This window comes from Sphaeramia orbicularis, chromosome 18, assembly GCF_902148855.1.
Source record: "Sphaeramia orbicularis chromosome 18, fSphaOr1.1, whole genome shotgun sequence".
Taxonomy (NCBI): Eukaryota; Metazoa; Chordata; class Actinopteri; order Kurtiformes; family Apogonidae; genus Sphaeramia; species Sphaeramia orbicularis.
Genome location: NC_043974.1, coordinates 23,156,457 through 23,179,899, shown reverse-complemented (window position 1 = coordinate 23,179,899; position 23,443 = coordinate 23,156,457). Strand labels below are relative to the sequence as shown.

The 23,443-nt window shown below is 42.8% G+C and overlaps 1 protein-coding gene across 1 annotated transcript in view; it reads right to left on the bottom strand.

The window, feature by feature from the left end:
• efnb3b (ephrin-B3b) overlaps positions 1-23,443 on the bottom strand; it is a 78,210-nt gene that overhangs the window by 7,690 nt on the left and 47,077 nt on the right. Inside the window, exon 3 of the mRNA XM_030162300.1 lies at positions 1,692-1,784. Coding sequence (XP_030018160.1) covers positions 1,692-1,784 — 93 coding nt within the window. The remainder of the gene's footprint in view (positions 1-1,691; positions 1,785-23,443) is intronic.

The following is a 23,443-nucleotide window of genomic DNA, read 5'->3' as shown; positions in this document are numbered from 1 at the left end:
TGGGCTATATGTGCGTGCGAGAGTGTATGGATTGTGTGTGTGTGTGACAGAGACAGAGGGGAAGCAAGATAGATAAAAAATAAAATAAGAAAGGACAGGTCAATGCTTGTGTGTGGGAGGCCAAGAGTGCAAGAGTGTGAGTGTGTGTGTGTGTGTTCCTCAGAGCTGAACAGACCGCCATATCTCATCAGAGATCACCATGAGGCGGCACACTGCTTATTTAGACGACAAACAGCACAGACGTGACCTTTCAGCCACACAGCAGATAAGAACAGAAAGACAGAGGAAAAGAAAAAAAATAACAGAGATGGGGATTGAGAGGGAGCTGTAAGGAGAGATGGCAAGCATGCAAAGTGAAAGGGAGGTGATGAGGATGGGGAAAAAGGGAATTTGAAAAGGAAATGGGCAATGTTGCTTGAATGAAAAAGGGGTTAAAAAAAGAAAAAAAAATGGGCAAAACAGAGAATGAGCAGCTAAAGAGGAAAGATCTATGTTTGTAGAACTTCAACTGTGTTAAAGTGTTTGTGTATCACAGGGAAGAGCACTTCTGTCGCCTGCGTGGTGAAAGAGCAAGAGGAAAGAAAGTGTGTGAGTGTGTATGTGTGTGTTGGGTGGTATTTCTATTGAACTGAGCTGACTATGCTGATGGTATGGGCTGATAGAGCTATAGAAGCGCCACTTGGCTCTTTACTGAAGAGCACCTACAACACACGAGGCCTGATAACACCGGATTGGCTAAAGGAATAGAAATGGGCAAGTGTGTGTTCATGTGCATGCGTGCGAGGAGGATGGGGGGGGGGGGGTCGTGTGAAGGACAGGTGCCTATTATGTGTAGGAATGTGCAGGTCAGTGAAAATGCTTAAATGGGCTTTTTTCAGCAGCTTTTTTTTTTTTTTAAACCCTGCATGTGAGGGTCATTACCTGAGAATATTTTCCAAACAAATTAGAGTGTGCAGCCACGAGTCATTAAAAAACCAAAAAAAAGAAAAAAGATTGTGCTGAATGGAGTCATTTTGTTATCAGGCTTTAGCTGTGTGTGTTCTTCTGTGCATGTGTGTGTCCATATGTCTGAGTGAACACATATCGTCTGCGCCATGTGTGTCCTGGCTTGTGTGGGGTTCATGCTTATGGTACTAATGTATATACCACTGTGGGATGAGTGTGTAGAAGTGCATCTGTGAGTGTGTGTCCGGCATGAGTCTGTAGTAGTTAAAAGGCAGAGTGAGACGGGAGTCAACAGGGCTCATTAGAGCTGACTGATCCCACACTTCTCCACTGTTCTCACCACTTAACGAGCCCTAATATGCTCAGTGAGAACACACACGTACAAAGCGAGGTGCGTGTGTAGAGTGTGCGAGTTCGGAAAGGGGAAGATAAGAGATGGCTTAAAACTGGAAGAGGCTGCATGTCAGATAACGTGCAGTAATGAATGTGTACTGCTCTGTACTGTACAGATGGGAGATGATGTGAGATGCGGTGGACTGGAGCCAATCTGTGTTAGTCACACTGTGCGATAAGTGAAGGATTGTGTGTGTTGCATGAATAATAATTTGTGTGTTTTGTGTATTTGTGAATGTGTAGAGAGGAGCGAGTGTGTGTTGGAGCTCCAGGAGTTGGACATATGGGATAGCTCACGTGTGGGTGCTTCAGAGTTTGCGGGAGAGAAAATAAGGTAGAGAGGGAGTACTTACTTTGTCCCACTTTCAGGACCACCTTCATGCCTTGCGTGGCACACACTCCCCCTCTCATGCTATCCAGGCCTTGGCGCGTCCCATCTGACGTAGCTGCAGGGATGGAAAGACAAAAATTACACAATTAGCAAAAGAACAGGGTGGCACACTCACACACAGACACACACACACACAAAATAGAAACTCATCTGTTAAAGCCACACAAAATCACTCACTCTCAATCTATAGCCCACACCAACAATAGCTTCTATTCATATGGTCGGCCATTCCGGAGAGTCAGCGAGTGACATTTGCAGAGGCAGCGATTTAAAACTCCACCAGAAGCTCTGAAATGTCAAACTATGAGGCAGTAGTGCTTTAATAAGTCTCATTTAGCAGGCTGCTGGAATTTATTAACACCCCCGCCACGCTGCATGGACTCAACCGCTCTCAGTTAACTGCAGTTGCTACTTGGGCTGGAGAAATAGCAGGAGAGGGGGGGTAATCTAGAGGGGCATAGACTGGCGGATGGAAAAAAGGGAAAGTAATCCAATCAAGGGTGCATATAAAATAAATAGAGCCCCTGAGACACTAAAACACTATGTGCAGAGAGAAAGTGAATGAGAGGATAGAATACACACTGCGTTGAATGATTTAAAGCGCCAATAATACCTCATTAGCTTTGCTTATGTTTTAATTTAAGTGATATTAACAGAATTTTGATTTGAATTTGGGGGCTGATGTCAAAACAGGCGGTTTAACAGGCTTTTTCACACTGGAAAATTAAACAATTACATTTAAAGAAAGTGTGGGATTACTGCATATTGCAACAAATAAACATCTTAACATCACACTCTGTGTAATCAAATCAAAGATGTTCATTTCGAGGCCCAGAAGGATGGAGAAGCGGCTTGTGACTGAACGGCTGCAGGTTCAAATCCCCAAACCAGCGGAGAAATTGTGTGCCCTTGAGCTAGGCACCACCTGTTTGCTCCCAGTGCACCTGACATGGCAGCGTACTGCTCCTAGTCTGCAGTGTGTGGTGTGTTCCTGCAGGTTCAGCTAGTGATGAGGGTCAAATTTGATGCGTGTTGCATGTCCATAATATAAACTGAATGTTTAATGTTCTTCTTGTTATTATTTCTAGCAATGATGCGTAAAAGGAGGGAGGTCAAGCTGTACTAACCCGATGCATTAGTGCAGATATTCCTGTTACATTTAATTTTAGATAAAGGGTGTGAGTAAATGAATTAAATATAAGTAGTCTGCGGGCTGAAGGCATTGAAGTTCTTATCTTTAAAACTTTATTTGACAATGTGGCCAGAGTACGACTTGGAGTAAACGTAATTTTCTTGACTCCAGCAACCTCCCTGGACACCTCAGCCCACACCACCCATCCTGTTTTATTTTCTCTGCCAGAGCCCCTAAAGCTGACCCTCACAAACTCTTCTTAAAAAAAAAATTAAATATACTGTATATATATATATATATAAAAGTCACCCCCCCACACACACATACTTTTTCCCCTCAGGCTGTAGATTAGCCTGTCTGAGGAGCGGCGGAGAGGAAGGGATGGCGGATGGCTCGGGCGAGAGAGAAAAAAGGGAGGTGTGAAAAAGAGGCAGCTTTACTTCTAACACCTCCCTCACTCTCTCTCCATCGCTGCAGGATGCAGAGTGTGAAAGCAGGAGGAGGAGAGAAACAGGTGGAGGTCAAGCTGAACAGCAGTGTGGTGGGTAAGCCAGGAGACGGGGATGGATGGAGGGACATAGAAAGAATCTTTACAGGAAAGGCTGTGAGAAGTTTGTGCAGTCCTCAAGTTCGTCCACTATTTACTCTGTTGTGAAGTCATTTTTAATTCATAGTATTTCTTCCTCCCTGAGAGGCCTGTGTAATATTTTCTGCTAAACTTAGGTAGGAGGAACACATTTTTTAATGCAGTGCAGATTAAAAGTCTGCCAAATTGAGAACTAAACTGGGATTTAGACAAATATTTTTGGTTTAATCAGATATCATATTCAGGTTGTGGCAACATGCACTGAATATTATTTATAGATACTTAATTTCCATTGAGAAAACATTTTGCTAAATGAAACCAGCACATAGAAATAGAAACATTTTGGATCAATATTACCTTTCTGTGATATATTTTGGGTCTTTAATGCCTGTGTTTTGATGGGAATGAGGAGAGATAACAGGAATCTAGGGAAGTTTAACTTCTACTTTAACAAGTAAAAGCTGACAGACACATTGGAGTTTTGTGATGGGCTGTTAGTTCAACTAAAGCCCACGTTGAGAAATGAAGAGTGGAGTAAATACCCTTAAACGGGTCTATTTGAGAAAAGAGGACAATGATTTCAGAGAGTAATAACTCCTGACACACGAAGGAGGACAAGAGGGTGACGGGAGATGAGGGAGGTGAGGAAGAAGACGGCGAGGAAGAGCGAGGAGGAGCTGGGGGGGCGGGGGAGGGGGGGTTGGAGACTGATTGCCTGTGACAAGCTGTTGGTGATATGATGGGGACAGGAGACTATGTGAGACGATAGAGATGAGCCCAGTGGACGGACAAAAGAGGAGGGAGGGGGAAGACGGATTTTAGAGTGAGAGGAGGAGGAGGAGCAGAGTGACAGAACAGAGATGAAGTGGAGAAGTTAAAAACAGAAAGTAAGGAAGTAAGGAAAGAGTTTAAATGACATGATAGATAGCACAGAGGTAAAAGACTCTGATGTCTCCATTATGGAAAAGTGGAACAGTAATGGATACAGAGAAGTGGGAGACACAAAGACAGAGACTGAAAGCAGGGGAGCCAAATTGACCCAGGAGAGCCTCCACAAATGTCATTTTGCAAATGCAAGCTATTTTTTAAACATAATAATCAGCAGGTCACAAATATCACAAAGGCAATTTTTGTTAAAACAGTGAACTGTATCACGACAAATCCTCTTAAATCCATTAGAAATGTCACAGGTGCCACTATTTCAGTAAATCCTCACAATTTCACAGGAACACAGCGAACAAAGAGATCACAGCTGCTCTGGAAAAATATTCCCCCGCAATCTTAGTCGCTAAACACTGAAAATGCTGGAAATTTTGTCGCACTTCAGGGGGAAAAGATATCACCAAATCAAAGCAGGAATAATCACAGAACATCTGTGAAATCCTGGAGTTGCTGATGAGAGGCAGAGATGACAGAGAGTTGTAGTCATGGTGAGCATCGCATCCTTCCCACCTCGCTGTGGGAGGGCAGTGAGGGAAAGAGGGAGCGAAGGGAAGAGTGGGATTTTGGGATCAGATAAGAGGAGAAAGGAGGAAGAACAACGAGGGGACGGGAGGGAGAGGAGGGATGAGTAATTGAGACAATGATCAGCAGTGATGGGGGGGATGTGAAGCGCCAGAGGACGGAGGAGAGGAAGGGCGTCGCTCTGCCACCCTCGTTCGACAGGAAGACAGGAGGGAGAGGCGGAGGAAGTGGAAAAACTTAATTAATGAAAATAATACTGCAGTCAACCTCAATCAGACTGCACAGCGCTGTAGCAATGCACACAAGGAGGCAGACAGTCAGGCAGGACGGGGTGGGGGGGGTGTATTTAGTCCATATAAAGGATCACAGAGTGGATGAGAGTCTTTCTATGTATCTCACTTGTTATTACCAAGGTCAGCGCTCGGCCAAACCTCCATTATCGCTGGTCGAACTCGCCCACCCTCACCAGCTTTATAACACTGGATGGTGCCATATTGTTCCTCCACGCAGGGACTTAAACCCTACATCTGACTCCATATTGACTGTCATTCGCTGCAGTGGACTATGCAAAGCTACTTCATTTGCATCAAGACGCATCCCAGACCTCAGTGTTTGCACTCCCACTCTATTCCTTCCCCCTCCCGTGGAGCATTTTGCAGCCCTGGTTATATATTCCACACATGCTGAGTGACAGCCGGCCTCCCGCAGCAAAACACCCGCTCCTATGTGAGTGATGTGAATTTGTGTACATGCTGATGTTGTTATTTCCAGCACGTCGGTCTGTCTATCTGCTTCGGGACGCGACTTCCATTTAACTCCAGCACAAAAGTCACAAGAAATGCAGTTTTATCGCTCGATTTCATAGATTTCTGGTTGAAACGGGACATTGGGAATAGATGCTATGTATACATTATTTCAAGTGGAAGTAGAGTTTTGCTTGTGGGTGGCATTTAGAGCTACTGGAGCTGAAACTGGTGGTGGGGGGGGTGTTTGAATTTGACAATACACGCACCATCCTTCTGCAGCTCGGTCCAAATCACGACTACATAATACAAATATAGACAGAAGATGTTTTTCCATGTTTCTATGTTGGGACACAGACAGGGCCTGAAGTCATGTCCGGGTCACATCTGACTGAATCTGATCAGGGATTGGCCATTACAGCTGTCAATCACATATTAAACCCTGCTACCAGCTAAAATCAGAGCATTAAGGTTTTCTACAGTCCAAAAACACAAGCAAGGAATAGATGCAAGAGTCTCATTTCCCCTAACTCTCTTGAATTACAATACACTGGGTTATTTGCCCACAGACGCTGAATACTATAAACCACTACAGCTTTAAGTAAAAAAACTGTCAAAAATGTATCCAAGACAAGAAAATATGCAGTTTGAACTATGGTGCAACATGCCAAGAATCCAAAAAACTCAAGTTTGCTTTGTTTTTGTTGGTTTAGTGTAACATAAATACAAAAAATGCTTTAAAATATGTAGAAATTACAGCAAAGAGCAATATCAAATGAACCAGACAATAGCTGGGTGATCATAATATACACCAACCTGAAACGAACCCTGAGTTTCTGTTACAGAGGCTATTTTTTTGTTCAGACAAAGTAGTAGTAGAGTGATGTTCTCATACCTGACATGGAAGCGGGCCAGCGGTACCATCAACTGGGACAAGTGGGCGTACATGCTCCCACACACTTGGGACTCCCTTCTCCAGAGAGCATCACACGGTGTGTGTGTGTGTGTGTGTGTGTGGGGGGGGGGGGGGGGGCGTGGCCGTCCCAGTGGATTTGACCAGTTCACTGGGACGGCCACGCCTCTGGGTAAAAACAGCTGATAACACGTCAGCTGCAGCGACAGCCGAAACATGTCAGGTATGAGAACATCACATTACTACTACTTTGTATGAACGAAAAAGAAAATAACCCCTGTATCATTAAGATAAGAAGACAAAATGAAAACTCTTGAACCGAGTTTCTGTGTTTTTGTTGTTTGGTTGAAAATGATAAAACACTATATTTATATCAGGTAATTAGAAAAGATTGTTATAGGGATAATACAAGTTCATCATGTTCTGTGTATTACATCCACAGTCAACCTGGACAGTTCAATGTGTTGTTTTTTTTCCCTTCATACCATATAAAACAAAAATACACTGAAATTCATTTTGCATCCTAAGGCAGTTTCTGTTTTAGGTTGATTGAGCTTTTCTTTTAATAACTGTTGTTTTTGTGTGTACAGCATGTGTGACCATTCTGTTGCAACAATCCAAGCAAGCGCACACTCAAATTACACACAATTGGCTTTAGTGTGAAATGGGAACATGTTTTTTTTTTTTTTTGTTTTGTTTTGTTTTTATGACAGCTAGATTAAAGGGAGCAAAAAATGAGAATGTGGTGTTAAGCAAAAGAGCAGATTAAACATCTAACACAATAAATTAACAAGAAAACAAGGGTTGGAAAGCAGCAAAGCTCAGTGTGTTTGGTGTGTTTGTTAACATGAGTCCGCCTGCCTCTGGTGTACGGTGCGGAACGTGTTAGCTGCATCATGAGTGTGTCTGAGTTAACAAACGCAATAATAAAGAATGCAAATGCAACGTGAAAGACACAAATGCAAGTGGGTGTTCTGTTTAGCTCTGGGCACAGTGGTGCATGCGCAGACTGGAGTGGTGTCAGTGTGTGTTTGTGTGTGTGTGTGTGTGTGTAAAGTGTTCCCCTGTGTGCAAAGCAAGCTAAAACCAATGTGTTGCTTCACAGCAGCTTTGCCTTTAAAACATTCCCTTTAGTTCCACTTGTTTGGCTTTTGGACCGCACTCTCCGAAAATGACAACGAATGTAAGTTTGTCCCTTGGACGGACTCGGAGTGTGTGTGTCTGAGTGTGTGTGTGTGTGGGCACTGAGGGGATTTGGGGGCGGGATTTATCGCTGCCTTCCTGTTTAAATTTGTAGTCCCCACTCTCTGAGGGTCTATGAGCTCCATGTGTGTCATCTCGATGATGAAGAGCATATAACCTGATCCCCCTTCCCTTGAGGCAAAGCTGAAGGATTCATTCGCTCTCCTTCTTCCTCCCCGCGTCCCAGCTCCCCCCTAAAAAAAATCCTGGATCTTGCCATCGAAATTTCCTGTAACTAAAGACGTCTTCATAAATCTCCAATGGCGCTTTTATAACCTGGCTATGACGCATTAACGAAGCTATCACAAGCCATTACCTTGCCGCGGCAGAAAGACGGGGAGAGGCATTAAGTTGTGTACTGAAACAGAACGGGCATTATTTTAGCTCCCACCTTCGCAAAAACACCCCAGCAGAGTATTATTTTCACTTGCATTCCACCTCTAAACACACAACACACCATTACTTCCAACCTAGCATGAGGTTTTTCAAACTTGTTTTTCTGCAAAGGGTGCAGGGTTTGGTTCCATTGTTGCAAACAAAGGGTCTCTGTTGACTGTTGTGGTAGCACTTGATCCACAAATGGGACAAACTACAAACAAGGATATGACAAAGGCATCTGCGTGTTTGGCGTCTGTGTTGCACGGTGACATGATAGTATGTGGTTTAAAGACATGAGGAGTAAAACGTGTTGATGCATGAAATGATGTGAAATAATGAAGCCATTTGTGCAGATCAGAACAAGTGTTACTAAAATGTTCAAGACTGGATCATTTATTTTCTATATTTCATCAACTTGTCACCAAATTACTAACTTTAATATAACTTTCACAATAATATGTGTACTGAAAGTCAAGATTTAAGAGATTCTTCGGTTTCTAGGATTAATGATTTTGCTGTAAAAAAAAAAAAAAAAAAAAAAAAAAAAAAAGAATGTGGCTGTCTTTACTAAAGAGTATGCCTATTTAATCTAGCCTATGCATAACATGATAGGGATTCTCTATAATTCAGATTCTATTAATGTTATTTAAAATGAGTTGTGCACCAAAACAAGTTTGATAACATTCCTTATGAGCAAGGTTATTATCGTTAACGAAAACTAACGGAATGACGAAAGCTAGAATTGTAAAAACATTTTCGTTTACTGCAATAAATAAAAACTAGAATTAACAGAAAAAAACAATAACTAACTGAAACTGTATTGTGTGCTTACTAAACTAAAACGGATAAAACTTATGGATAAAATTCCATTCGTTTTCGTCTTTGTCAATGCGGGATTGATACGAAATCGATTTATTTCCCTCAAGCAATTTTAGCTGACAGTTATGACAGTTAACAGTCCATCACTTGTCGTTTAGAGTTGTCTTCGCGTCCTCACTCTACCTGGAAATATGGAGACTAAAGTTGGGAGAAAGCAGCAGAGTCCTGTCTGGGATTTATTTGAATATGACGACAAAGAAGATAAAAGATATAAAAAAAAAATAAAATTAAACTAAAACTAAGCATTTAGAAAATAACGAAAACTAATAAAAACTAGCAAACCTGCTGTAAAAACTAATTAAAACTAACTGAATTAGAGAAAAAAAAAGTCAAAACTAAATAAAACTAAACTATAATGGAAAATCCAAAACTATTATAACCTTGCTTATCAGTTCAGTGTGCTCTCCTGCAGTCTTCATGGATTTGTGTGAGAGGCCACAGGACCTGGACAGGCCAACATTGGGAACAAAGTCATGGTCACACGTTGAACTCACATGACACGTCACATGCTGACCACACACACACACACACACACACACACACAGATAGATATAAATTCACAGGGAAGAATCTCACGCAAACCCCTAATTTCACACATACCTCCATTATAATCCAAATGCAGCTCATACGCGACCTCACAGACACACAACGGGGTAAAACGTTCTCAGTGTCTTTGCTTGCGTGTGGTTGATCTCTCCTCTTCGCTCGATGACATTTTAATTCTCAGCAGTTATTTGCTTTCTAGCCATCCCGTTCCATTACAATCAACCCCCCTGCTCTTCATTCGCCCATGCCCCGTCTCTCCTCTACCCCCTTCCCTCCCCTCTGTCTCTCCGTCGTTCCGTGTCCTGTGAGCTTGGAGGGTGGGCGGCTCAGAATCACATCGTATTAACCTCCAGCACCAAAACACACACAACAAACTGGGCCATGGCACAGCAGCTTCCACTTCCCTGCCTCCCCTCACCCTACCTAAACCCCTGTCAGAGTTCCAAAAAGGAGGACTAGAATGAAGAACGCACCTGACTTCCACATCTGACAAACACACACATGCACGCAAGGCAGCCAGAGTCTGATTGCTTATGACAGATCTGCTGCCATTTCATGGTTAAGTTCTGAGGCAGCGAGTAAAGACGCTGTTGCCGGCATAAAAATGCTGCTGTTTGCTGTCACAGTGTTTTCTTCGCTTTGTCTAAATCCATATCATGATTTATTAGACGGCACTGCATGTGTCACACTGTCATTCCTGCTCTGTATCTAGTGTATACATCACTGCATATCTGTGACATTACTGAACATGCGCAGCACATCCTTCACAGAACTAGCACATCTAAATGTTTCATGAACATGTGCAAAGGTCATCACTGTGTACATACTGTATATGTCCGTGTGCATGAGAGGGGGAAGCCTCCAGCTGATAATCTGCTTCCATGCACGATTAATGATGGCTGACCTCTGCAATATTAACACTGTATGGTCATTGTGTCTCTCTGCATCAATAAACAATCTATGCATAACCCCTAAAGCAGCTTATAGCCTCTATAAGAGAGATATTTATAGCACAGAGGGAGTGGGGGGGTCAAAAGAGTGTGTGTATGTCTGTATGTGTGTACATCAGTAGGTTGAAACAGAGTCCAATTTCATTCCATTCATTCTCACGTTAATTAAATGACGCAAAGCAAATCATGGCCCAGCACACGTAATAAGTCTGACTGCCCGTTTCGGAAAATAATCCACGCCAAATAAATGTGACTGCCAGAGCATAGACATGCATAATGGACCAAAAGAAAGACAGCCAGGCACAAAGCAAGGGAGAAAAAAAGGCAAAGCAAAAGAAAAGAAGGAGCAGGGCCATTAAAAAGAGACCTAGTGACTGCGTGGATGAGCCTTGTGTAACATCAGTAAAGTGCTAGCCATGTAGGACAGTCACGACCAATGTTCCTTATAACTGGGTCAATGTTTCCGTCCCGGGGCAGCGAGGGCATTCTGCGTGGTTGTTTTTTTTTTTTTTTTTTTGTAGCGTGTAGTGACTATATCTGTTAACTTCCACAGACCTGCTAGAAACTGCTATACCTGCAATCCCTGTCAAGTGCACCTCGAAGTGGACCCCCATACATATTAAATGAATACTTCAATGACTACTTATCAATACTTAATGAATACTTATCAGCGAATCCCTGAGTGACTTCTACAGCACTGATTTTTTTTAAAGGCTTTTAAAAGGCATGCAAAGCCTTTTTAGATGCGGCTCGCTACGTAAAGCGCTTCAACGCCAGCGGGGCAGTGGAGAAGTGGCTGAGCTGGCGGAGCGGGCCGCTGAGTTCATGGTCACGTTTGAATGTCTGAGTGGGATATCTTCCCGTGGCGGCTGAGGTGATGCTGGGTTTGGCGTAGTCACACAGAATGAAAACGAACACTTGAAGATATTGCTGTGCTGTGTGTGTGTGAATGTGTGCGTTTTTTGTGTTGGCGTCTGCCGTCATGTGTCCGTCTCTGTCTGAGGATCGTCTGTGCATCTGGGTAGCTGTTCTCCATTATATCAGCCACTAGATTGGAGGCCTGGAGAAATGGGTCAGCACCAGCCTTGTCGTTCTTTCTCAGTGTCTCTCCTGCTCTGTGCTCATGTTTTTTTTTCCCAGCCTCTCTTATTCCCAAGTCGCTCCCAGAATAAAAACGAAACACCTCCGGTTGTCCACTCCTCCTGCGGCTGCCTGGATCTGGGTTAAACCAGAGAAGTCCATCACTCAGTCCCCCTTTTTCCTGTCTCTTCTTTGCTCTTTCACTTTCCTCTTTTCAATAAAGAAACTTCGAGAAGTCTCTGCAGCCTTTCGTCCATGTATCTAATATTTTCATCTGTAGGAAAACAGATCTTTAGACAAAACAAATGGGGCTCAGTGAGTGGTGCTGCCTCCTGACGTTTATATAATAGATAAAAGAAGTCATGAACACAAGTTTAGATCTTAGCACAACCTGCTCACCGTGTTACGGTCAACAACCATGAGTTTGTTAAAAAATATATTTACAACATTGCTGAGTAGATGTCTGTGTCTCAACATTTTCTTACGGAAATGCCCATTGTTGTCTGTGAAATTGCCTGAGGAAGATCTGTTTGGGTCGAGATGTTTCCATGTAGGAGAAAGCATTAAATTATTTACTAGGAGCTAACAGAGTGCAGACTGTGATGTCTTTGATTTCTGTCTTGCACCTGTATACTTTGGACTGGAAGTGTGCAGTTTTCTTTTCTCTCACATTTTCTTAACAAAAAGAAATCTCTGCACATGTCACAGTAAATTTCCATCTCACTCTCCTTTTTGTGTATCTTTGTTCCACGGTTTAGTGTCTATCTCAAGGTGATCAGAGCTAAATGTTTTGTCAGGGAGCCCCCCCCACCACCACCACCTCCCACACACACTCACACACCTGTTGAAAAACCAGTTGGAGAAGGCAGTATGTAACAGAGGTAACAGGATACTATAGTTATGACTAATGGTACTGGGGGGATGCCTTTCTCTCCCTCTCTTACATTATTGCCCCCATCATTTATCCTGTAAGTCTTCTTAGGGCCTGTATGTAACCCCCCACCCCCACCCCCTTCACCCAAAACCCTCCCTCCACACAATATCCATTACATCCCATAAAGGCCACACCACCATCCTACCGCAAAAATCCATGTACTAACACATTCCCACACAAATTACTCACCTGTGTGAGCACACAATCACAAAATAAAAGCCCACAGTCTCACATTAGCCTGATTTACTGTCTCAATTTAGCCATGAATTCTGTGCAGCGAAGAGGAAAACAGGAGACTACTACACCTAACTCGTAGTTTCACGTCTCCTGTCACTTTGTCATACTTTCATCACGGGGGGGTTGCAGCAATCACTCTCTTCCAGTAGCTCTTTGGCTTCCCTTCTCTCCAACATTTCCCTCTCACTCTCCCTTCAATTGCCTTTATGCTTCCAGTCGTCCACTCTTTGTAGGGGCTTCCTCTCAACCAGAACCTCGCTGTGACATTGTCTGTCATTGCAGGATTACAGCATTGGCGTCGTGCCATGAACATGCCGTAGACGTGGAGGAGGCGACCCTCGCCACATGCATTCTGCTCTGCCACGGGGTACAAACCCATCAACTAGAAAAAACAACTTAGAAAGGAGCAAAAGTATCTGAAGCCAAAACTTCCCTCTGGGACGCTGAGCTGTCAGATTTTCTTAACATAAATGACTTTGAATCTACTTTGTAGCTGATTGTGACTTTTAGACAAAGCTACTGGTGGAAAATTAGTATGCAACTACAGTTTAGTGGGTGCACCTGAAGAGATAAAAGTAAAATATGATACTGTTCTGAATCTTTTCTCTAAAATTAAGAGTCCCCTTAGTATTTAATACCAAATTTACCCTATTTACACCAAACTAAGTGGAAACCCCAGACAAGTAATAACGTCACACTGGAACAGCAGCAAAATCATTTTGAGATTACACAAATTCCCTCTGAAGGACATGCGGTCAAATAATACGGGGCCTACTTCTTGCTTTTGGGTTGAGTATGTAGGTTATGTGTCTTTTGGTGAAATAGAAATTGGGAGAGGAGGGGGAACAGGCAAAAGAGAGGTTGCTCGACTGAAGGGCAAACGTCTGGTAGAACAGAAAGCTAGGAACAACGTGAAAAAAAGAGGCAAGTGGGTCAACGGTCTGAAGGGAGGAACGTGACAGCGATCTGTAACATGTAGCAGGAGAAAAAGAAAGCGAAAGCAAGCAGGAAGATGGCGGCGGGCAGGAAGGAGGGGTTTCTAAATTAAGAAAAAGGGAGGCAGAAGGGTGTGAAGGAGGAGGAGGAAGAGTGAGGGTGAAAATGTGAGACAAGCAAAGGCAGAATCCATGGGAGGCAGGAGCTGTTAGAGAAAAGGGCCTCATAAATGTCACTCCTTTCTGGGTGATATTAATGGCAAATGTCAAAGACGGAGAACTTACAGGAGGTTAGGTCTCCTGAAAACACACAAACACATGTATGAACACTCACACACACAGAGTTTCTCCCTTCAGACAATGACTTTTGAAAGGAGGCAGTGAAGGAGTGGGCCTGCAGAACGGCAGATGAGCTGTACATCTTAAAGACTGTAATTACACATAACTGTCAGTCTAATTAAGGCTTTTAATGAACTCCATGAGAGCTCAGAAAGGACAAAATGTGCCAGCCGTTGGAACTGTGTTTGCACGCGCATGTTTATTTGCATGTTGGTGATAAATGATGTGTTCATGGACGAACGTGCACATAAACGCCAACACAATCAAACATTTTAATGAGACCAGAGTGCAGCTTTAAGGTCCACCATCTAATACCTGTTAGGGTCTCACATCCTATTGCAACACACACACACACACACACACACACACACACACACACACACACACACGCATTAATTATTCCTGTCGCACTCTTGATGGTGATAAAGTGTTAAAGCCCTGCCCACTGCAGAAGCGTGACTGAACTTATAGGAAAGACCTTTAAAACAATTGAATTTGCCATTAAGAAAAACTTTATTTGAAATTTAGCTGAAATACTTTATATTAGAGGGTAACGAGTTAATCAACATTATACATCATTAAGCCTGGCTGCTAACACTCTTGGCTGCACTCTGCTGTTGGCTGGCATAAGTATAGGAAAATAGATTGCACTCAAAGGCTGGAAAATGTTAGGTCTTGATCTAGTGGCAGATACAGGGCAATAACCAGAATCAAACAAGGTTTGATTTTGGGTGGGCGAGCTCAATTATGCATAATGATGGAACAGAATACACTCTCTGCTGCTCTCTGGTGTGCAGATTTTAACAGGTCAGTACACCCAAATCACTTTAAAAACATATTTTTTTCATTTAGGTCAGTCCTGCAAATAGTTTTGCTTTTATTTATCCAAGATTTAATATCTCTTTGACATTTCAAAGCAAGCCGCTGCAACGTTTTCATATAACTCAGCATTAAAAAAGCCACAGTTGCAAACAATTCTTTGCAACTACGGCAGTAGAGGCTGCAATAACTGCACTAATAGCGGTAATAATAATGTACTTATGCTACTTAGTCAAAAATCATGGGTCTGCAAGATTTCCATTACATTTAACAGCTATTATAATTTCTTTCCATGTCAGGGGTCAAAGCAAAGTTCCCATTTTAGGGCTCAAGCTCATAGATCAAGAAGCTCAAACAATAACAATCAGCCTTTTCTTTCTCCCTTAAGTTTTCTTCCTCCATTGCATGCCATTCTTTCAACCAGTGGCTATGTCACATAATGTAGACACTGTGTAAATACACACACAATACACACACAGAAGCACTTTAAACCTGGCTCAGTTTTAGTGTTTAAATGCACCAGCCAAGACTCGGCTGTAACACAGTCCTGACGAGCATGGAGGTCCTTCTAATGGATCAACACAGATCCAGTACAATGCGGCAGTGTATATGTGTGTGTGTGTGTGTGTGTGTAAGCTTGCCTTAAATGTCCTTGAACCATGACTGTAACACATGAATAAAAAGTCATGCATCAGTGTGTGTGTATGCTCTAAGTAATATATGTTTATGCATATATGAGAATATACATTGTAATTTAGACACTTTTTCTTAATCTTTAACAGTCTGGCCCCCTTCTTCTTCCTCTTCCTCACCACCCCCTACTGTTAGTCTTGTTTCCAAAAGAGGAAAGCAGGAGAAACACACACACACACACACACACATATACAGAACATGGGAGCCAGCCAGCCGAAATAATACATCTTGACATCTGTGCCTGCATACTGCTCGAGGGAGAGACTGGAGAGAGAAAAAGTGGAAAGAAGAAGGGTGAGATATGAAGGGTAAGATGATGGACAGCAGAAAGCATAGGGCAATTATATATTGTTTGTGTGCGAGTGCATGTATGGTGAATGTGTGTAGGTGTGTGTGTGTGTGTGCGTGAAGGGCTATATGTGCACAGCAGTAAGAGGAAAAAAGAGTGATGACAGTTGTGTTTGTTTAGCTCCTCTGTGATTAAAGCAGGCTGCTAGAAGCTGTGTGCTTAGCTGTATGGCAGTCTGTCTGTTTTATTTTTTAACCCTCCGTGTGCGAGTTTGTGTGTGTGTGTGCACATGCATGCTCGTGCTTGTCTCGGCTTTTTAGAAATGTGGGTGTATTCGCGTTATATGCATCAGTCTGTCCTCAGTTTTGAAGTGTGTTTATTTGTGTGACTTAAATCGTATTTGCATGTCATGAGTGTGTCTTACGGATGATGCATGTGAGCGTTTCAGTCTGTCTGCATCTCCTCCCCGAATGTGTGTTTTACTGTCTAATCTCCCGGTCTCGTACATTTAAGTCAAACCATCCACGGATGTCTGGTGCATGTGGGACTGGAAAAACCTGTATGTGCTCATTAGTAAAAGGTTTCTCTCAAGGCAATCCTGAGGATTGTTTACATTCTTGTCTGTTTGATTTCGTTTATTTAATCCGACAGTTGAAAGAAACCTGTCTATCTCTGTCGATCGCCTCAATTTTCAAGTTCAGCAAGCTTTATTAGCTTGATAAGATCATTCTTGCACTGACAGAGTAAAGGACATTGCCAAATTGTGTCAACGATGATAAAACAAACATACTAAGCACACCCTTACCTAACAACTGCAATGGTTAAGTCTAAAACAATTCTGACATTTATGTCACTGAGTTGTCAGGTGATGAAGGAGACAATGACCTGTGTTTGAACCTACATACCTCAATTATAAAAAAAAAAAAAATTCTTTATTCTTGTGTTTTTCTTTTCCTGGTATGAACTTGCTCAGTCTTGCAAGATGAACACATGTTAATTACATTCATGAATGTGACATTGAAGTATCATAATTCAAAACATCCTCCAAGTCGAACTTTGCAGTTGTTATGATCATAATGAAGTCAAAATCAGAAAAAAAAAGTATTGTAGTAGAGAGTGTAACTTATGTAAAATAGCAGTCATCAATCATGAATTCACTGGAAGAATTTTCTGATTTAATCATTTGACTTATGCGTTGAAAATTTACAAGTGAAAAAAGTACATTTTCCACTATATATGATAGCTAAAAGAAGTCATGTATCTCTGCGCCGATCACTTTTTAATGCTGTCTACAACTGGCAGCAGGAACCTAAAACAGGAAAAGGAGCATCTAAAAGAGTAATACGAGTGCAGTACAGATAGAGAGCTGCAGAAAGAGTGACAGACACAGAGAATGACAGAAACTGAGAAAACCACAGTGATACGGAGGAGAGACGGAGCTTCCCACCTGAGTAAAACTTTTAACAGGGTCAAGTGTGGGGCTCTAGTGTAAAAACAGCTCCGTCTAATTCATGTTTTACATGTGCCATTTACACACAGCACTGAACAGCATGTCCGCTACACACCAAGCTCCCGTAGGATCACAGGCCCACTATTCTTACCTCCATGGACTGTTAGCAGCTCTATTAAAGGCCTGGGTATAAAAAAAAAAAAAAAAAAGCCACAGCATATGCCAAAACGTGGCAGATGAGAGACATTTTCCACTCACAAACAGTCTGACAAAACCTCACAAAAGAACCGATTTGATGGTGAAAGTATTCAAATAAGTGTGATGCACTTGGTTCACTCAGGCAGCAAAGTACACTCCAACGTCAGTGTCTTCAATGACGGGTATTTAGCTAAAAATATCAGTTTCACAAGTGTACTGGGTAATAAAAAGGTAGCACAAATCCCAGCAAAAAGGCAGAATCGTGTTAGCATCTCATATAACGTGTCAGCTCTAAATAGACTATGACTAATTTGTCACTGGGTGTCGTATTTGTGGGTTGAGCGACCTTTTTCTCTCCAATGCTGTCGCCAAAACTTCTTCGATTACTTTATCAGTAATCCGTTTAAAGAGGTTTGCTCCAAGTGCTGTAAATCTGTCCTGCTCCTCTAATCTTCAATTCATCACACATTTTCTAATCACACTCCAAAAATAACAAACCTGGAATTACTCGCTCTTGTTTTTCTATAGAGCAACAGCTAGGCCAAATGCGAGCTATAATGTTTATGATGTGTATATGAATCACTAAAGACCAGAAAACTACCCTGTTTGTCTTGTTACATTATAAAATAAAAGACAAAATAGGGCTTTAGTCTTAATTACAGCTTCACAAAATTTCAAATGGACCTACAATAATGTAACAGTGCTTTCCTGGCAAGGTCAGCCTTGTAAAAACAGTTCTTAAATCTTCAAAGGGACGAACCTGGATAAATAAAGGTTAAACCAATAAAACAGGCCTCGCATTCCCCATTAAACCTCGTCCTTCCTCCCAGCAGGCTGGCTTCCAGAGGCAATGACAGCACAGCAGTTGCTGCAGATGAGGTAAGATGCAATTTGCAACAACAGGGCCCTCTTCTGCTGCAGCGCCACCAAGAGAGCAACCTATCAAAGCTGGAGGTGCCAATGAATTAGTTCACTGTTTTCACTCATTATACCAAACTGACTGCCTCACTTTTTCTGTCTTTATTTACGCCCTTTTCTTCATCTCCGACTTCTCTGGCACCACACACACATAGCCAACAAAGACCCCGCTCATAATGAGGGCATAGCAGTGTCTGAGTGTGTGTTATTCTTTGTGTGGTTAGTATGTGTGTGTAGAAGGAGGAGGATTATGGCAGTTCCAAAGCAGTGAATAGGGGCTAGGCTGGGCCTTGGCCCTGGCTGAATTAATTACTCTAATTAGCTTCTTAATTGCATATATTAAACCAGTGGTTAGCAGGGCTGGAGCCGCGGTTAGGGTTTGGATCTAAAGCTGGAGCCTGGGGTGGGTACAGGCGGACAAAGGGGTATTACACACAAACACACATACACACATATGCGCACACACAGGCACAGAAGTGGCAAACTAGCTCCACCTTCCCCCACCACTTGAGGTAGTCTGAAGTGGAGATACGAGACCAAGCGCTCCCCTTCATGATGAGGATATTCAATTATCCAACCCCCACCCCTCATCAATATATAATCAGCACATACAGCAGCAGCAGATGTGTGGTGCTAATATGGACGATAAGCCTTCCCACAGGGAACAGAGAGGATTAATATTAAAACTACAGGGACTAGTTGAAAACGTCTTCATCTGAAACTCTTTACTGTATCACTTACTCAGCGCTCGCTTCCTGTGACATTTAAGAAGCCAAAACCCCACTGCTGATTTGTGACCATCAAACCTCGCCCCGTCTGGCCCTGCAGCGCGTCACACTGACTTACATGGACCATGACATCAGGACCATTAGTTCCACTGCTTGTTTTACATCCCAGCTTTTTTGGCTCGTATGTTTTGTGCATTCGAAGCGATTATCCAACCTTTGGCTCTCCACAGAGGACAACATGCATCAAATTAAACTTTTTTGGCTTGTGCTGACCCAAGAGTAAAATAAGCCAGACCGAAAGAGAGAGAGAGGGAGAGGGAGAGATCCTCCAGCCAATAAAGTTGGACTGTCTGCGTGTGTGGGGAGGGGGAAAAGAATCAGGAGGGGATAAAAATTGCCGAAAAACGCTGTGTTGTATTTGTGAAATGCACCCAAAGTATCTCACAACAATGACGATTAGTTGAGAACAAGTAAACAGGCAGTCCGCTAATGAAGCTCTCTTCAATAAACAAGGGGAATACACGTGCATGCACATATACAATGTGCATGTGCACGAGCACCCACTGATAATGATGTTCTTTGTGGAGATTTTTGGGGTAATTAGGGCTGCTTAAATGGTGGTTGAAAAGGATTTGCAGCTGATTGTTTGTCCTTGTGTCTTTGAGCCGTTGGCCCTTTTGCTCTGTGGAGTGTCAACAATGTCTCCGTCTACTGTCTCCTTAACAGTGCACAAAATTCCCTCTTTGATCATCCCTTCAGCCAAACCTTTCTGCGCCTCCATTTATTCTTTCAACTTTTCTTCTGCATGTTCAAATTATTCTAGCTTGTCTTTTCCCCCTATAATTTAGTCCTTCTCTCACTTTTCCTCCTCCCGCTCCTCCTCTTCCTCTCCATCTTCTTCCACTGAACAGCTGCCCGCTCCATTCCTCCTCCAAGAACACTATAATCTCTCTCACACATGGCAAAGATCACGCCTGTTCCTTTCATTAACAACACCAGCAGAGAGTCTTCGCCTGAGTTCTTCTGAAGGAATAACTTGACATCTTTTGGAAAACACACTAATTTGTTTTGTTTCTGAGAGTGGTGGCTGCATTTCTTAAATTTACTTGGATTCAGGCATGCTGTTTGCTGTTTGATTTTACACTAGACTAGGCTAACCCTTCCTCGGAAAGAAGGCAATAAAGCAGTTTTCAAAAATGTTGAACTATTCCACTAATGAAAAGGGGAGGACAGATGGTTTGTAAAGTGTCGTTTCAACACAATGTGCATGCAACACACACACACATCATGTCGAGCTACACATCTGCCTGTGTGAATATGTTCATTATGTTGATAAGGGTCATGTTTGCGTGAACCTGGACACTAAATCAAAGCTATATTAGCGGGCTAACGCGTTCTACTGATGGCAGGGGTCAGCTAAGAGGTGCGCTTACTTTAAACACATCCTTCTGCAAAAGGTTCCTCGGCAGAAGGCGGAGGCACAATGACGCCTTTGTCTGTCAAGGTTCGATGGGGAACGAGAAAAGTTTGTGTATGAGGCAGACAGACAGTGTAGGAAGGTTAAATGAATCATACAATGTTAACCAGGCCCAATCCAATTAGAGAGGGATTCTTCTTGTCTGACCTTTAGCAGGAGAGATGTATTCACACTCACTCACGCAATCAGCCCCCACCGCAAGACCCGACACAATTCGGCACACTCACACCGCGCTGCACAGACAGCGGTGCACACAAACAACGATCACGCAACCGCTCACCGACACCCACAAGTGCACTCCCCGTCCACACAACATTGCATGCATACCAAAACACACACGCGCGCACACACATACACACACAGCCAATCTCACAGACAGTAGTGCAGCTCTGATTGCTGACCTAAATCGGCCGGGCGATCTGTCACTTTCTTTTACTCACACTGAGCACACATCTTTTTTTCATCTTTTTCCACCCCTTTCTCTCTCTCTCTCCCTCTTCTTTTTTTTCTTTCCCAAATATCCCCCGCTCTCTCTCAGTGTCACTTTCCATCAGCTCACACCCCATCCCGCGCCTCTCTCTTATTATCTTTACCAGAAATGGTTTGGCCTCATTTGAGTCCAACAACATAGATGTCAGTGTACAGTATGGTGCATGTTTGTGGTGGTTTTATAGTCATATGTTTAATGTAATTATGTATCTGGGCATAAAACAAACAGAAAAACAGCCACGCTTAAGGGCATCTCTAATTCGATCAATTTATTTACTCACTATTCAAGTTAATACACCCATAACATGTCTTTCTCTTACTCACTGACAGATGCAGATATCCTGTATCTCTATAGGGGAAATTAGTTGGATCCATTGCATCAAACCCCTGCTGGCCTATTCTATTCCATTTTCCACTTTTGCACTTTATTTGAGGCTATTTTTACACATGAGAGTTTAACTGAGGTTCTTCGCCCCAAGAATTCGTTGTGTTTGGTGGAGTGTGAAAAATGTGTTGCGGGCTATAAAAAAAACAAAAAAAAGAAGTCTCCCGTCCACCTCAGAAGAGATGTCAGGGGCCAGGCTTCAAGCGAACTCTGTGGATGTCCCCCGAGGGCCTCAGTGGACATAAAAGCTCAACAGATTTGATACTGAATAATGTGTCAAACAAATTCACTGGTGTGGTTCTTTTTACATGAAGATTCACAGCCGATAAGAAAGGGAAGCTGTGGGGTGTTGGAGGAAATAAGCAAGTAAAAAGTTTGACAAAGGATAAGCATTTCAACTTTTTAGATTTTGTCATTCGGGATTGTTTACAAAAAATGTGGTGCATTAGATGTTTGTAGTTGTTAGCCCAGATTTTCTCTCCATATCATGAAACATATCAGGATGGGACAACATAGTGCTTCACTCCTGGTTTCACTTCAGCAGGATTTTAATGTGGAAAAACTCACTATCCTTGCCACCAGCCCCTCACTGTAGTCCTCTTGTTTCTCCTTCCTTCATATCTCATCTCTCTCCTTCCTGCAGGTCTTTCTCTTCGCTCCCCTGTGTCTACGGTTGCTTTATAGCCTGGCAGGAGGCTCAAATCAGAGGACATAAACTTGATCAAATATTCAGCAGATATAGATTTCTCAGAGTCCCTGGATTCCCACCCCTTCCACCTACCTGCTTTCCAACCCTCACTCCCTCGCTACAGTCACAAACAAACTTGTGTGCTGCACAAACACACACAAACCTGCACAGCCACGCACGTATGCACACGGGGAATCATAAACTAACGCAGAGTGGCAGAGAGGTGCAGCTCGTTTGGGCTGCAGTGCAGCGTTTCCCTCCGCTTCCTCTCCTCTATTGTCTTTTGTTTCTCCTCTATTTCACTCTTGGTTTTGCCGTCGTTCACCGTCTTCATCTATCTCTCACTGTCTCTCCCCTCTTTCTGTCCTCCCTCCCTCTCTCCCTTCTGGATTCTATGTCATTTATTTCAGCTTAACCCTGATAAATAAACCAGTAAGTACCTCTGCATTATTGAACACTTCGACATTGCTGTCTGCACGCACTGCGCTGGCCCCGTGCTGTCCAACAATTAGACCACACACACACAGCCCCACCCCGCCCCGAGCTGAACATGGACACGCACAAAACCTCATTAAAAGGACAGAAAGGTGACACAACGCATAGAAAATGCACCAAACAAATTCATAAAAACTCCCCCACTTCCACCATGTTTCAGATTTCACCCATTTCTAGCCAAACTCGACTCATTACAAAGTACTGAAACACACAATATCAACGTAACAGTAAGAAAATCTATACAATCTCCTCTGTTTCAAGGTTAGAGTCGCCACTTATACTTTCCATATTGTGTGAAATATGGTCACACACTCCCCTTTAGTTCCTGAGTTATGGCCAGAATGATGGCCAGAAAAGTGTTTTTGCAGAACATTATTACAAAGCTGATGTTTGACCTTTAGGATATAAAATGTCATCACTTCATCATTCAATCCTATACCACATTTATGGGAAATTTATTAGAATTAGCATATGAATTCTTTAGGACAAACGCATTTTAACCTTTGACCACCAAAATCTAATTAAGCCATTGCTGAGCACAAGTTAAAGTTTCAGTTCAATTATATTTCTACATCCCAACACGATGAATCAAAGTCACCTCAAAGGGATTTACCATCTGTGCAATATACAACACCCTCTTTCCTCTGACCCTTGGGTCCATTGACAAAAAACTCCCTCCAAACAGATGTTTTGTTCACAGACAGACATACAGACATATGACTAGACA